The sequence below is a fragment of the Trematomus bernacchii genome, unplaced genomic scaffold (assembly GCF_902827165.1).
Source record: "Trematomus bernacchii unplaced genomic scaffold, fTreBer1.1, whole genome shotgun sequence".
Classification (NCBI taxonomy): Eukaryota; Metazoa; Chordata; class Actinopteri; order Perciformes; family Nototheniidae; genus Trematomus; species Trematomus bernacchii.
Window position 1 is genome coordinate 3833949 of NW_022987839.1, and position 16174 is coordinate 3850122.

At 38.4% G+C, this 16174-nt stretch overlaps 1 protein-coding gene across 1 annotated transcript in view; it reads left to right on the forward strand.

The window, feature by feature from the left end:
• The first annotated feature begins 2358 nt into the window (after positions 1-2358).
• LOC117500203 (dual specificity testis-specific protein kinase 2-like) overlaps positions 2359-16174 on the forward strand; it is a 52460-nt gene continuing 38644 nt past the window's right edge. Inside the window, exons 1-4 of the mRNA XM_034152983.1 lie at positions 2359-2756; positions 5883-6301; positions 7820-7939; positions 15147-15268. Of these exons, the coding sequence (XP_034008874.1) occupies positions 6173-6301; positions 7820-7939; positions 15147-15268 (371 nt within the window). The 5' untranslated portion in view covers positions 2359-2756; positions 5883-6172. The remainder of the gene's footprint in view (positions 2757-5882; positions 6302-7819; positions 7940-15146; positions 15269-16174) is intronic.

Sequence of the window (16174 nt, forward strand, 5' to 3'; positions counted from 1 at the left end):
CATAGTTTTCCAAAAAAGTGTTTCTGTACATCCTTTTAAACTGAATTATGCTTGTGCTTTGTTTTAACTCCTGCTTCAAACCATTCCATAAAATCACCCCACAGATTGTTATACTCATACTTCTCAGAGTTGTTCTGACCTTGAGTTGTTTAAAATGTAGATTTCCTCTCAAATGATACCCACCCTCTCTGTCTATGAACAATGTTTTTAATTTCCTAGGAAGTAGATTATGTCTTGTTCTGTACATGATTTGTGCCGTTTTAAATTTAACCAGATCAGTGAACTTCAATATGTGTGACTTCAAAAATAATACATTAGTGTGTTCAAGATATCCAACATTATTGATAACTCTTATAGCCCTTTTTTGTAATGTGCATAACGGCTGTAGCTTGGTTTTGTACGTGTTTCCCCAAATCTCCACACAGTAAATCAGATATGGCAATATCAGTGTGTTATATAGAGTATACAATGAGTTGTAGTCCAGAATGTGTCTGGCTTTTCCCAATATTGCGATAGTCTTAGCCAGTTTTGCTTTGACATGAGTGATATGAGGTTTCCAGCTGATTTTGTGGTCTAAAACCACACCAAGGAACTTAATTTCATATACTCTTTCTATGTTTATGTTATCTAGTATTAATTGCACCTGTGGATTTGTTTTATGTTTTCCAAATAACATAATCTTTGTTTTGCTTATATTTAATGATAATTTGTTTGTGTCAAACCAATGTTTTACTTTAATCATTTCTGCTGTTATCACTTCCATTAGCTCTTTCAAATTGTCACCGGAACAAAAAATATTAGTGTCATCTGCAAATAAAATAAATTTCAATATATTTGATACTCTGCAAATGTCGTTGATGTATATTATGAACAGCTTTGGACCCAACACGGACCCCTGAGGTACTCCACAAGTTATGTTCATGTATTCTGATTTATGTTCACCAATTTCAACAAATTGTTGTCTGTTGCTTAAATAATCTCTCACCCAGTCTAATCCCACCCCTCTGATGCCATACCGTTCCAGTTTTGTCAGTAAAATATTGTGATCTATGGTGTCAAATGCTTTTTGTAAGTCTATAAATATTCCCACTGCTTGTTTTTTATTGTCCATGCAGTTTGCTATTTCCTCACTTAATTCCATTAGTGCCATAGATGTTGATCTATCTTTCCTGAATCCATATTGACTGTCGTCCAAAAGCTGATGTGTTTCCATGAAATTGTCAAGTCTTTTTGTACAAAGCTTTTCAAGGATCTTGGAAAACTGAGAGAGCAATGAAACAGGTCTGTAATTTGTGTAATGGTGTTTATCCCCAGTTTTATATAATGGTATAACTTTTGCTATTTTCATTTTATTTGGGAATTTACCAGATTGAAAAGACAAGTTAAAGAGATGAGTCAATGGTTTGAGTTTGATGTGTGCAGCCCATAGACTGTATATATACGGTGTAGCCGTGCTTCCTAATGTTGTCCACTAGATGAGGCTCTATTTCCATGAACACACAACAGCTGAGGTCAAGTCACCTTCTCTCAAAAGAAACACACTATTAAAGCATTGGCCAATTCTAATGCCATTAATGTATTTATTGGCCAATAAAAACCATATACTTTATTGTATTTCGGTCAATCTCAAACTGTGCAACACATTCAACCAGTGGCCATCTGTTAACATAATCCTTACAATAAAATAAAAACATTTCCCTTTAAGTTCTCCAATTTGTTGCCGATCAAAGAGCTTTGGTGAGACACAATAAAGATGGAAACTAACAAAAGCAGTTGCCAATGTGTTTGCATTCGGGAGCTAAAACTGTCAACTTTGCCAGAATAAGTCTGCCTCAAGTGTTTGAAGTGGTTTGAGCTAAAGTCATCTGTCAAAAAGTACTTTTTAGTGACAACATTTAAAAAATGAAAAATATGACATTTGTGTTACATGTTATGTTGCTGTATGCCTATGTGTACCCTTGTAAAGCACTGTTAACTGCATGCAATAGAAGTGATGGACAACTAAAATGTGCAAATTGTAAAAAAAAAACGTTATGTTGATGATTCTGTCCTTTGAATCTTCTTTTTAAGTAAACTTCAAAAACTTCCCATTTGAAATATTTGTGAAAATGTTATTTATTTTTAATAGTTAATGTGAATTATTATTATCATTATCATCATCATTGTTATAATTATTATAATTATGTTGTTGTTGTTATTATTATAATCATTATCATCATTATTAAATAAAAATCCCATGTATTATTATTATTATTAACCGTTAAAGGGGTTTAACACGCCTGGCCATTGATTGGTTAATCCACCTGCCAATCAAACGTGGGCGGGGCCAGTGGGAGTTTACTCGGGTGAGAGCGAAGAGACGACGGAGCTGTCAAACAGCAACAATCGCCTGAAATATTATCCCGGGCGGTACAACAAACATCGTACTTTGCTCTTTTGTGGAAACAAGGACGACAGGAGCAGTCTTCGAGTTCGCCTTTAGCATTAACCCTAAGGAAATCTTGACTTTTAAACGGTTGGCGACGAAAAACTTCCTGTTTAGTGTTTGTTGGTGGTTCTCAGGCTAATGTTTGTTAGCTCTTCGCTTAGCTCGAGTTTTGTTGACAAACTAGCATTCCTTGCTAGTTTCTGAGCAGCTGCGTTTCCAGCTTCAGGGGGTCGTGGTCGTTGTTTTGACAAGTGCTGTAAAGTTGGGAAAGGCATGTGGGGACCCCGCTTGAGTTATTCATGCAAACATCTCCATGAAATGATAACAGGTAAGTCAGTTTTACATTTTTACAACGAGTTCAACATGATACTGACTGCTTTGGTTTGTTTACACAGAGGTGGAAGAAGTACTCAGATCTTGTACTTAAGTAAAAGTAGAAATACCGTAGGAATACTCGTAAAAGTCCTGTATTAAAAATGCTATTCAAGCAAAACTGGTAGCACACACTTCGGGCAAGCATCTAACAGAACAACCGTTACATTTTAGATCACATGTATAATCTCATTTTTAGCAATAGTATAAATCGGGATTCTTGAAAAAAAACTTGACTATGAAGTATTTGGTACACTGCGTAGACCTATGTGTGCATGTCATTGGTATTCAACCTGTTATCAGGCACATAGATGACAAATCATTGATTTTGCTGCTTGTCGTTTTTAAGAAACAGCCATTTAATGCTATAGACTTCTACTAAAATATAATGACATTTAGTCAAAATACTAAATGGAACAAGGATAACTCAACGAAAATGTTGACCAATCTTGAACATTATTAAGATTTGTGCCACCCCACAAACTATACCAAAATAGTCCGTTTCAGGTCAGGAATGGGTTAATATGACTTATCAAGCTGTCTTGGCAGCATTAACTCATTAACTGTCTCTGGTATCCAGATAATGAGCAGGTTTTTTCTCTGCCCCATGGACTTGTTCATTACTTTAAACCCTTGAGGAATGACAGGTATGCAGCGGCTCATATATCTTTGCAATTCAACACAATAGATTGTGGTCAGATAAGAGGCTTCTATTCACTTTTGTTGAATGTGACCTTGCTCAAATACTTGGTATAATTGCTCTTTTAGTGAATGGAGGTCCCTCAACTATTTCACTCACATGAGAAAAGGTCAGCAGATTACTAAAACACAGATTATTTTATTAATAGACCCCTGAAAGGATCAGTAGATATTCTCACGTTTAAATGAGTGTGATTTGTTTTATCTTCATTCGTGATGCACGTACACAGTATTTCTCTCTAACAAGTAACTGTCCCTCACACACATTCACACATGCCCCTGTAATACCTCTTGCCCTTCAGAGACACACCAACCCTGGCTGCACCCTATCATTACAACATCACTTAAGTTTTTGATTTATTGCTGACGTTTTCTATTAGTCTGTAATCCAGCGGGACGCAGCTGGATAGTGTTCAGTCCCCAACACTACTGTTAAAACATATGGCCTGAGGCGGCTTCGGAGATGTCCCATCTGTTTTGGAGTAGCAACAAGCCACATTTTATAGACCGGCTTTAAAAATTCCACCCTTTTCCATGAAGAGGGCCTTTGCTGTGGTGTCTTAAATGCATGTCTTTTGGATATGTAGGCAACAGGGTTTGGTTTAGAAACAAATATAGTTATGTACACTGGTGGCTTGCCTATTCTGCCTTTTTTAGCATCACGATGATATTCCTCAGCATAACTAATTTAGCTCATGTTGCTCAACATTACAGGTGTGATATGATCCTATTTCTATTTGTAAACTATGTTGTGTCTTAGGTCGTCTTCCCTGTAGTTTGGGATGTTTGTTTACCGGCTGATGCTGCGTGATGTGTGTTTACTGCAGAAGTGGGTGTAACAAAATATTTTGGTTGTCAGTTTACTGCTTTACGCTGGAAACATCATCCTGAATGAAGGATGATTTCCCCCCACCCGCTGTGACTTGTAGAGTAACACAGAATTGTGCGTTCTTATTTGTTTGCATCATTTGCATCACTGAAATTCTAGTAAGCGTAGGAAGGTTGTGTTCCTGATGTGGGTGTGTGGGTACAGAAGCTCTTCTCTGTTGCTGCTGGCTGTTTTGAATCAAGGGGGATTTTTATATCTTTCCTTGCTGACCTATTCTGGTCTCAGATACAACGAGAGAGGTACAGTGTGCCTCTGATCCCGCTGTGGGTCTGGATGGGAAAGCTGCTGAAATGAAAAAGCAAAGCCTCGGCCCTAGTACTTGTGGCTTGCATTTTTATTGGCGCTGGTACTTTTTATTTCTGTCGTACCACTTCAACAAGGAAGAAAATGAAGTGTTATTGCAGAGAACAAGGATAGAAAAGCCTTTTAAGGATGTTGCTGGGACAGAGAATGATGTCAGGAGTCGTCCAGTAGATCTACTCTCTACTCTAGTGTCTGTGATGTAATGCTAACGGTACACAGCAGAATCTGGCTGTCTCATATCAAAGCTGTTTTTAGTATCTGATCTCATGAGACCTCTCCTTTGCCTAGGATTCACTGTTGTGTTTCTGCGTTAGTTTATTATAGGCCGCTTCAGTGTATTTCCTTTAATTTTGCTGCAACTACTCCCCATTTACTGGAAAATGTCTTTTGTACACACTTAACATTTCTGACAACCTCCGTCATATAACAGCATTGTGTTGCATGTAAGTACATCAATCTCAGGGTACGGGATGGCAGGCTTTGTAGTATTAAAACCAATAGTGTGAATGGACCGTGACTGTTTTATGATGCACATTTGCTCACTGCGAGGCACTAGTACTAAGGGATAGTTCAACATCAAAGGAAAAGTTAGTCATTGTTTAACTTCCATTATTTAAAAGCAGTTAAAGTTACATTTTGACAGAAGTGTAACTCTACGTCAGCTTTCTTAAACACAACTGAAGTGGATGAAAAACACCCATCTATTATTATTGACCTATTAGTCCGCTTATCCATTACAGGGGCTATTTGGAGTTTGCTTCTGATTAAACTGAAGTTATGTTTACAACTCGGGTAACTCAGCAAAGTCGAGTTTTACTCAACTTTTCTTCCATTGTAGAAAATATATTCACGACGTGACTCAACGTGTCTTATCAACCAAATAGATCTTTCCCTGGAATAAAGTTAGATATGAATGCCGCATTGTTTGAGGGTAAAGACCTTTAGTCATGGACCTCCTTTCCTGTTACCCTTTGTACCCTGCTGATTTTGTTTTGGATGGCAGAAAGGTCCAGGACCTGAGCTATTCCTTGGCTAATCTCCCATAATTGGACAATCGGCCCCTATTACAGCCATTACATTTGGGCCTGTTGAGCAATAGTGGCTTGTCTCATCCATCCTAGGCCAGTCTGCAGCTGCTAATACACCTTTATTATCATTTAGGATTATTAATTATTGTTTTTATTTCTTTAGGTGTCCAAGGGTTTTCTATACATCTTTCAAACATGTGAAAACCCTCTCCTCCTGGTGGACTCTCCAGTTACAAGCAGCGAGGAACAAGTAGGAGACATCTTGGATCCAGCCACTGTGTCACCAGGCGCTCCCTAAACACACCAGTTTCAACTTAAGTCTACGTGCGTGACACATTTTCTCCCAGGAAACAAACGTAGTAAAGTCCCTGCGCCTCTCAAACAATCCTGTCCTCATGTCATGTGGGTACATCACAGAAAAAACCCCATATTACCAGCATCATCTTTTACGCCATGGACCGAAATAAACGCAATTCCATCGCTGGGATCCCGACGCGACCCGAACGCATCAACGAGGACAGAGATGGTGTCGGAGGCGTAGGGGGCTTTGAGATGGGCTTTGAGATGGGCCCGCCTCCACAGGTCAGTCGCTGTTTATTCTTCATATTTATATTAACATGTAGATACATTTCACAGGTGCAGAGCGATGCTCGGCAATATGGAGAAAATCCAATATCACAATATTTCTGATCAAATACCCTGATGTCGATATATTGCGTCAATATTGTTGTGCGGACAAATGGTGCTTTCTACAAAAATATTAACACAATTATATTTTCGATAAATAGCCATCATTATGTGTTAATTATTGCTAAATTAGTAAAAAAATAAATATGAACTACCTGAACAGTCCGGTAAGTTCAGTAAAAATAACACCACTTTACTGCGTTTGAAACAAGGAAAAGACACTTGTGCAATATTACAATTGTAAGACGATATGTAGTCTCATATCACAATGTCAATATAATATCTATATGTATTTCCTAGCCATAGAGCAGAGCTACATACTGTAACAGTATACAAGGTTTCAGTGCAGACATATTGAAGGTTCAAAAAGTATTTCAATAATTAATTATGTAATTTCCACTTTCCTGAAAGCTCTGGATAAAGAAACAAAACAAGCACAATGTAGAGCTCTGACACAATCAAAACAATCATGTCTCTGGGCCTGTTAGAGTTGATGCATTTGGTCCAAGGCCAAGTTGGACCGAGTTGGTTCAAGTCCGGGTCGGTTGTTGTCCGCAGTCAGGAGGGAAAATCAGTCATACATTACGAGAGGTTTGAGGATTAATATTGTTGTTGCCAAACGTTCTGATAAAGATTGTTGTTGTTTGTCTATCACTATTAAACAACGTGCCATCAATGGAACAATGTGTGCTCATGAGATAAATATAATGCGATATGACCAAAAACATCCATGCCTGTCCATCAACAATTTCACACATATTTTTCAATGTTTCCCAAGCTATTTTGTACAAATTGTTTCGTAGTTGAGCAACAAAGAGCACTGTTGATTGATTAAGCTCAAATATTCAGTTTATCACTATTTCATGTCCTTTTCTTTTTATGTCTTTAAGGGGCCCTATTAGGCTTATTTGAGTTTTCCCGTCCCTGTACTGTGTAACACTCACACTTCTATTAACTAGCGCTCCAACACATTGTACGTGATAGGCTAAGGGGCTGGACATCTCTAAGCGGTTGACCAATCACAACAAAGCCGGCCAGCTAACCAATCAGAGCAGACTGGGCTCTGGTTTCAGACAGAGGGGGAAAAGAGGGGCAGTATGAGAAAAATAAAATAGCTTTTTGAACATTAAAGCATGGAGACATGTCACAATACAAATATCCTCCTGAAAATGAGCATGATAGGGCCCCTTTAAGTGTACTATGTGTTGCAATTTTGTATCCTGGAAACATTTTCATTGACAACGCTGAAGCCATTGTCCAAATGACCTTGAATAAAACCTTTGAATGTTTTAGTATAAGTACACACTAGAGTCCATGTTTTTTTCCACAAGGTTTTGGGGGTGCAAGGTTTGTGCGGTTTCCTTGAGATATGATGTTAACGTGTTGAAACGAGTCTGTTCATGTGTTCTCCAGGTGGGCCGGGTGTGGCCCTCGTCCTACAGAGCCCTCATCAGTGCCTTCTCCTGTCTCACACGCCTTGATGACTTCACCTGTGAGTGGATCGGCTCTGGATTCTTCTCTGATGTCTTCAAAGTGGGTGGAGATCACAGTAACTTATAATTTCTTTCCACGGATTCCTCAGGCTGTCCTTGACTTTCTGACCTTTTTCTATCCCTTCGTTTTGTTTTTAGATCCATTTTTTTTAATTCATGCCTCACTTTCCATCCATGGTGTTTTATAATAGACTAGACAGACATTAGATAACACATAATCATTTGACCTCATGATCGATTTGGTTTTTCCCCTGCTACTGTACGTGACAAAAGCCATGTGCCTTTTATGCAATGGTCAAGATTAATAGTCATAGAAATAAAAAGGGGAACTTGTTGTGCATGGCCCTCCACAGGAAGCATTTAATTTGATCGTGTCAAGTTGATATGCTTCGCGGGTCAAAGGCTGATTGTTTCTGGGCTATCTTGGTCTTCACTCACCAGTTTTTTCTGGACATTTTTAGGTCAAGTTAGACTGCGATCACTTCAAAGACATCACTTGCACATGGAGTTGTTAACCCTGTTGTCTTCTCCCTCCAGGCATGTGAGTGGAAGTCACACATGCATGTTTGGTGTTATTAGTCTGGTTGGTTAGGTTAGGTGAAGCCCCTCTTTAAGCAAGAATCAGCAGATACATTTTATTTCCCTTATTTTGTCTTTTTAACAAGAGAACTATGACTTTAGTTTAGTGTGTGTATAGCAGTGTGAAAAGACCACTCGTATAGGAAATAGCTCAACGAATCGATAATGGCGTTGATGGACTGATAGCTTTTGATTTTAAGTTGGTTTGTTTTGACTTCTGGATGCGCACCACTATGCAAGACTGACCCTGTGTTATGTAAAGGTTTAACGCACAGAATAAACTTCCCAAGTATGGGGGAAGGGTTGCGGCCCCTCTATACACGAAGGGAAATAATCAGATTAATTGAAATAATGGCCTAGATGGACGACATTAAGCCAGGCTCAGTCTTAATTCATATTTTTTTTATATCAGATTGCAGTTTAATTAACAACGGTTTATTGTCACTCTTTGTGTACTGGAATTGTTCTATGGTCTGAGCGCAGAATAATAAGCCTTCTACTGTTACAGTGAATGTTTAATGTATGGAGAAGTTCTTTGAAATTGAGAATCCATTGTGTTTCTCTCTCACGCTACATCTAAGGGTTGGGCTGATGGATGATAATGATGATTGTTTCTGACAGCTGTTGGGATTGCCCAGGCTAATCTGAAAGATCTGTATTTAAGAAAAACGTGGTATCTTCTAAAGATTTTATAAAGCATATTCAAAACAACTGTTTATTTAAAGCTATTGTGCTCTAGGAGGCAACAGGATGTAAACACTGGAGCTTATCAGAACGTACATTACTGCAAGTGAGTGAAATAACAGCACAATCATTAAATTGTCTAACTAAGAATGCAGCTAGTAATAGTAATAATCCTATCTAGGTACATATTGCACATAAGTGTTTTCGCACAACATTGGTATTATAGTCTTTGTTTAATGATACATTTACCGCATGTATCAGTGAGTAAAACAAGTATGAGATTAAACCGTTTTTGCTGCTGTTTTAAAAAATGCTTTTCAACTTTAGTGTTTTGTTTGTGCTCAAGTGAAGTAGCTGTCGAAATACTCTCCATAACTTTCTGCCATATCAGATAAATACTGACTTCTCCATAGATGTTATTACAAAAAAACAACACTTGTAGACTAAACCATGACTCTGCCATTTTAAACACTGTCGGTCACACACTATTCAAGACACGTTATTAAACTGTAGAAAAACATGACAACCGTTTATTACAAGGAGAGTAAAGTTGTTGTTATAAATTGTCTAGCATATGGCTAGGCGTGTTTTAAACTATATGTGCGCCATGTAGCTTTATCATTTAAGAAATTCTATTATATAATATATTTGGATAATGACTGCAGCGGATCGTTGTGAGTTTATTTGATTCAGATCGGTGTGAAAACTCTAATAGAAGCAGCTCGTCTCCAACTTATCTACATCTTGGATGGACCATTTAAGTCCATATTTTGACCAGCTAATCCAAATGAGGCTCTTGTAAATGTTTGGAGAAAGGTTTACATTTCCAACACACATAATCAAGCTTTTGTGGGCCGTGCTTCCCGTGTGCAGTTTGTAATAATAACCTCTGCCTGTAGTTGGGTAATGGAAATATCTGTTAATACCTTTTATTCTGCGAGAAAGAGGAATGCATAGGTAAACAGAGAGAGAAGAGGAAATGGAGCAGAATGATGAAAAGCTTAAAGTCAAGGGGGATGACAGACAGAGGCGGGAACAAAAAGGCGATGAAATTAATGGTGACAGAGGTTGAGGGTGAGAGGAGGAGGAATCGGAGGGGAAAACGCTTCTGATGTTAAGGAGATGTGGTGGTACGCCTGATGAAAAGGATAACAAATAGGGATTAGTATTTTGGAATAAAGTTCTGGAAAAGATTGATTTATGGCGCATTTCCACTACAGCGCGGTTTAAGCGTGCCGTGCCCGGCCCGTTTTTGGTTGCATTTCCACGAGACGTAGTTCCGGCTAGCGGGTACTTTTTCACAGTTTTCTGGCTCTCCAAAATCGAGGTTCTTTCCGGGCCAACAACTGGGCTGAGTATGCTAAACTAGTGAGAGAATCGCTGGCAACTACAACAAAATGAACATATTTGACCGTGATTTAATTGTAATACACGTTTCAAAATGATGCCGAAGTAACAACATACTGATACCGGTTAGTAAAAACCATAAATTAATGCTTTGACAAGTCTGCAGACAGACGGCAGGCGAAAAACCTTTTAAAATACGTGTTTTCTAAATGGAGATCGGCTAAGCTAACGTTGTATATGCTCCGACCGTCCACACTCACAACAACGGCCTATACAGACATAAATAAAGCAGCGACTGTATTCACCATGACACAGGCAGTCTGTGGTTTGTAGCTCTGAGTGCTAACAGCTAACAGCTGATGTTGGTTTTGTGGTTCGCATTGAAGATGACGCCACGGCTCCGCCTACACTGCGTTACTATAGTTACTACCCCAGTTCCTAAACTGTAATGGAAACGCAGCATAAAGTGAGCCTGGCCTACCAAGGCCTAACTATACCGTACTAAGCCGTGCGAGGCCCTGCAGTGGAAATGCGCCATTAAGAGGTTTTCTAGAGCTTGGGTTCGGGGGAGGAGGAGAAAAAGGAGAAAGGGTTTTGGAAGAAAAGACATATTTTCCAGAAATGAGCAGTTTGGTGAAGAGGAGATGTTACATTTGTATTTTTAATGTTATTCCATTATGTTTATTTATTATGTTCCTTTCTGTTGTCTTATTATTAAGTGTTAATGATGATGTAAAGCACTTTGAATTGCCTCTGTGTCTGAACATGTGCTATATAAATAAACGTACCTTACCTAAAGAAGTGAGGGTGCAAGAAGGCAGGGGTCAATGAGGTAAAAAGACGAATTTGGGGTTTACTACTGGGGGAGATGAGGATTAACAACGAGGGATTGTTGGAGGCCGTAGGGTGGAGGGGAAAGAGGGGGATCAGGACTACATGCAGATGGGGGGATGTGAGGAATGGGGGGTCGGAGGAGGATAGACGGATGTGGGGGAGGAGGCCTTCAGAGGAGTGGCCATCTGTTGTTTCGGCTGTCCTGTGGTGGAGGCTGTCGGCTCCTATAGCCAGCCCCTTCCTTTGAACTTGAACAGAGCGATGTCTGTGTCTGTATACGAGACAGAAACACTGAGCGAGAAGAAACACAGAACAACTCTTAAAATCTGAAATAGGGTTTTAGAGGTATTGACAGAAACTGTGATATCTAAAAAATGAACTGTTGAGCTCATGTTAATAATACAGATATATATAGGGGAAATAATCCAGCGCCCTTTTAATCTCACTATTTGTCATTGCTCTTTTTGTACAGTTACGGTAACAGACTAACTCTCTACATCCCTAAACCTGTATTTTAATTTTCAGTGTAATAATTGTGCCAAAAAAGGGACAAAGTTTAAGATGAATCTGACTGATGGCATTATTATTATTATTATTATTATTATTATTATTATTTTATCTTTGTATTTTTACATATTTTTTAGGCTTTACAAAGATATTTCGATAACATTGTTATGGGGAATTTATTTTGCTATGATAATCATGTAATAAGAACATCTGATATCAGCCCTAATCTGAATTAAAATGATTTTTCTATTTAATATTGACAATTCGCTAACCTTTCAACTTCAGAAAGCTCTCCAAATACCAATATTGCAGTATAGCAAACAGTTTTGTCCATTACCTGTCACTGTTAACGCCTCATATATAACCCTCGTTGACCTTCTCCCGTCCCCTTCCTGCTGAAAGTGATACGGCCCGTCCATTGTGCCGTACTCAGTGTACTGTGGCTCTGATGATGGAAGAGAGCCATTGTTACAAGATGATGTAAAGCTGCCCACTGTTGCACTGAAAATGACTCACAGCCTTCAGTGGAACTCAACGAAGTATATTCGTGCAAGAACTACTTGGAAATACTTGTCCATTAATACATTATTTCCATTAAATACAACTTTACTCCACTACAGTTCAGAGGGAAATAACGAACTTTTTACTCCACTACATTAATCTGATTGCTTTAGTGACTAGTTACTTTTTAGATTACAATAAGTCAGACCCTTCCTGCCACCTGTATCTCCAAATGCGGCGATTTTAAGTAAAATACCTGATAAACTAAAGGCAAGGCAAGGCAAGTTTATTTATATAGCACATTTCAACACAAGGCAATTCAAAGTGCTTTACAAAAATGAAGGACATTAATAGCATAAAGAAACATATTATAAAATGATATCTAAAAACACTAATTTAAAAGCAAAGATACATGAATCACAGTTACAGTGCAGTGTGAGATACACACATCTGAACGAACCCCCCTTTGGAAAATTAGAATCTGACCCCATGGTACCTTTTAGTTTTCGCCGAAATTCCTCTTTTTTATTTTTAAATGTACATAGTTAAATTTACCTTGTCTTTCTAGGACTTTTTTGGTATCCTCCGTGAACCAGGGTCTTGAAACCAAAACGGATTCCTGTACCCCATGGTACCTTTTTAGTTTTCGCCAAAACTATTCCTCTTTTCTTTAAATGCACATAGTTAAGTTTAAGTTGTCTTTTCTAGGACTTTTTTGGTGTCCTCCGCGAACCAGGGTCTTGAAACCAAAACGGCACACGTAGGGGACTTTAACCACCTACGAGGGGACTTTAACCACCTACGAGGGGACTTTAACCCCAATAATGACTTTAATTACCTTTGGGGGGACAAGGCAATTCAAAGTGCTTTACAAAAATGAAAGACATTATAAAGTGTAAAAGTTTAAATTAGCACAACCTTAATAACCACAGGGGTTAAATGCAACATGCACAATAATGCAGCAGTAAACCCAAACACATCATGTATAATAGTAGAACACTGACAGGTAACTTTTTTAATTATACTTTTGACACTTTGAGTACACCTTGCTGATGAAACTACTGTATTAAGGTGTTAATGCCAGTCTTTTAATCTATAATAACATGTTAACTTATATTTACAGTATGTTATCAGTTATTTTAAGAAAGTGAAGGATCTGAACATTTCCAAAATGGTTTTCAGGATTTCTATAGCCTGCACTGCTGTCTTCTGAGAGCGCTGTTTACAATGTTTACCCTAAGAAAAAAAGGTTATCCAAATTATGTAACACCACTTATTGTTAAGCGATACATCATTAATCTAATCATATGTTATTATTTCTATTTTCCACAACATAACATACTGCACCACAAGGCCACATTAGCAGTCACCTTTCATTATTTACATCATGTCTGGTGTGGTTCAAAGTAAACAAGGTGTTAATGTGTAATGTTCAAAGTGCTAGATAGATATAGCCTTAGCTTTCATGCTCTGTTTTGCATCACGTATGTACGGTATGATGCTTCCGAAAGATTTCATGTACTCATGAACTTCTGATAATGTTTGAATATGCTCTTTGTTGCTGAAGGCACAGTGGGGATGACTTTAGCCTTCTCACACGTCTGTTTCTGCTGTCAGGAAGTGAGCGACAAAGTGTTTGCTGCAGCTCAGTCTTCTCATGTGCTACCTTCCGTGGTTTGCCGGTTGATATATCCTTTTTGCATGCATATCAATGTATCAAGAAGAAACCTGAATTCTTGGTATTTGATGAGTCACGCAGTCGCTAAGACCTGCGGTGGGAAGACCTCAGGTCACTTTACAATTTCAAAGACTGTGAGGTGATATGGGATATGAAGAGACAAACACAATTTCTGTATTTACAACCAACATGTACAGCAAGTCAACTCTTTATATGCTGCATTAGAGAGATGAACTCTGTTAAGTGCTTTTACAAAGGCTTTATTAAATGAATTGGAGTTCATTTGGGAACGTATTGTTTATGAGTTAATACTTCAATTGAATCTTTAAATGTAATGTAACTTTTTAAAACATTACGCAGCTTTTTCTATGAGTCAAAATGGATACAAAAAGCATGTTGGGAGTTTATTTTTGCCATACCACCACTTCACACTACTTTTAAGACTTTTTTTTAAACCTAGCCTAACAACACGCGCCATTAACTGTAATCAGTCAATGTTTACGTCTATCATTTGGCTTATTTGTAATATTTTGTAATCTCCATTATACAGTAATTGAGCAATATTATGACCCTGCAAACAGTTGAGAAACAGAACCGCCTCGCTTCTCTTGTTGTAGCCACATGTGAGCTGTTTTAAACATCAGCAGGAAGAGCTTCAGTGTTGTCTTCATGTTGTGACCTGTCTACAGTATTTGTGCCTCCCACACAAAGCATGCTGGGATAACTCCAGCCAACCATGGATAGATGCATCCGTGGTTATACCACCACCATGTAACGATTGGATGGAAACTGAAATCCCAATGCACCATAATAAACATTGATTGTTCAGCTCCGGATCGACACGTCTACTCATGGCTGGTCGATGACCTCATTTCACTTCTCTTTTATTAGCTGCCTTCCTTTTATACTTCCTCTGTTTCTTGCTGCATGAGTCATATTATTAATATTATTATTTACAAGTTTCCAATAAAGAACTTGTTCAAGCACTTTTCATATTGACCCAAGTTAAATGTGTTTACTTGCAGCCACCATAATACAGTTAATTAGTTATAAGGATTTAGCCTTTCTTTAGTTGACCGTATCCGCAACATGTTCAAATGACTTGACTGTTTTGCAGGTTCGTCATCGAGCCACAGACCAGGTTATGGCGATGAAGATGAACAAAATCAGCAGCAACAGAGCCAACATGTTGAGAGAAGTCCAACTCATGAACCGGCTCTGCCATCCCAACATACTCAGGTGGGTAACACATGTACTTTATCAAAGGGGTTTACAGAAAAAAATCAAATTGATTCAGAAAATATACAATGTTAATTTCGACATCATTCTACAGTAAAGAACCACCAAAACTCATCTGGGACCATTTAAATATATCTTATAAAACAAAATAACTGTGTGATGTTATTCCTACTTGATTATTGCATCACTACGCTAAGTCAGCTAGATAATTGGCCCTCGTGTGAGAAACTGATTATTGGCAGTAATTGTCTTTGCACGTGATCCTAATCGCCTGTTGTCACTTTACCATAACAAGAGTTTAGGCCACTCAATGACTACTCATAGTAAATTAAGAGTTTGTTTCTCGACATGTCATATTAGTCATGTCCTTAACACCTGCCACTTTCGGTTATAAAATATTTATTATATTAAAGTCTGCCTCTGCCTCTCTCTGCTCTCACACACTGAGTCTGTGGTTGTGACCCGTTTCCTTTGGGGTTGAAACTGTGTCAAACCCTCAGCCTATTAACAATGGAGTTTTAAGCTGCCAGCTCCTGTTATAGCTGCAGCAGCAGCTGCCTGAAGGCAAAGAGTGACGAGGACCCTTTCAAGGCTATGAACAATCAGGTTAATATTTTAGAGATTTGCAGTCAATCATTGGTCAAAAGCAAGATTCATTGTAAGCCCCTTAATCCTGGCTCTGTGGTCCTGAAGTGACACTTTTTTGTGTCTGTTTTGTCTCCCTTCGTACATGTCTGACTTAAGATGGAGCCCTCAACAGCAACGATTTTAGGAGGAGCTGCATCATTTAACTGAATATTTGTATGAGCTTTTAAACCTCAATACCAAAAGCACAGACAGTCAAAATATGATGAAACCTAGTGGAAGTTGCAACATTGTGGATTTATTCAAAACAAAACTTGTCGT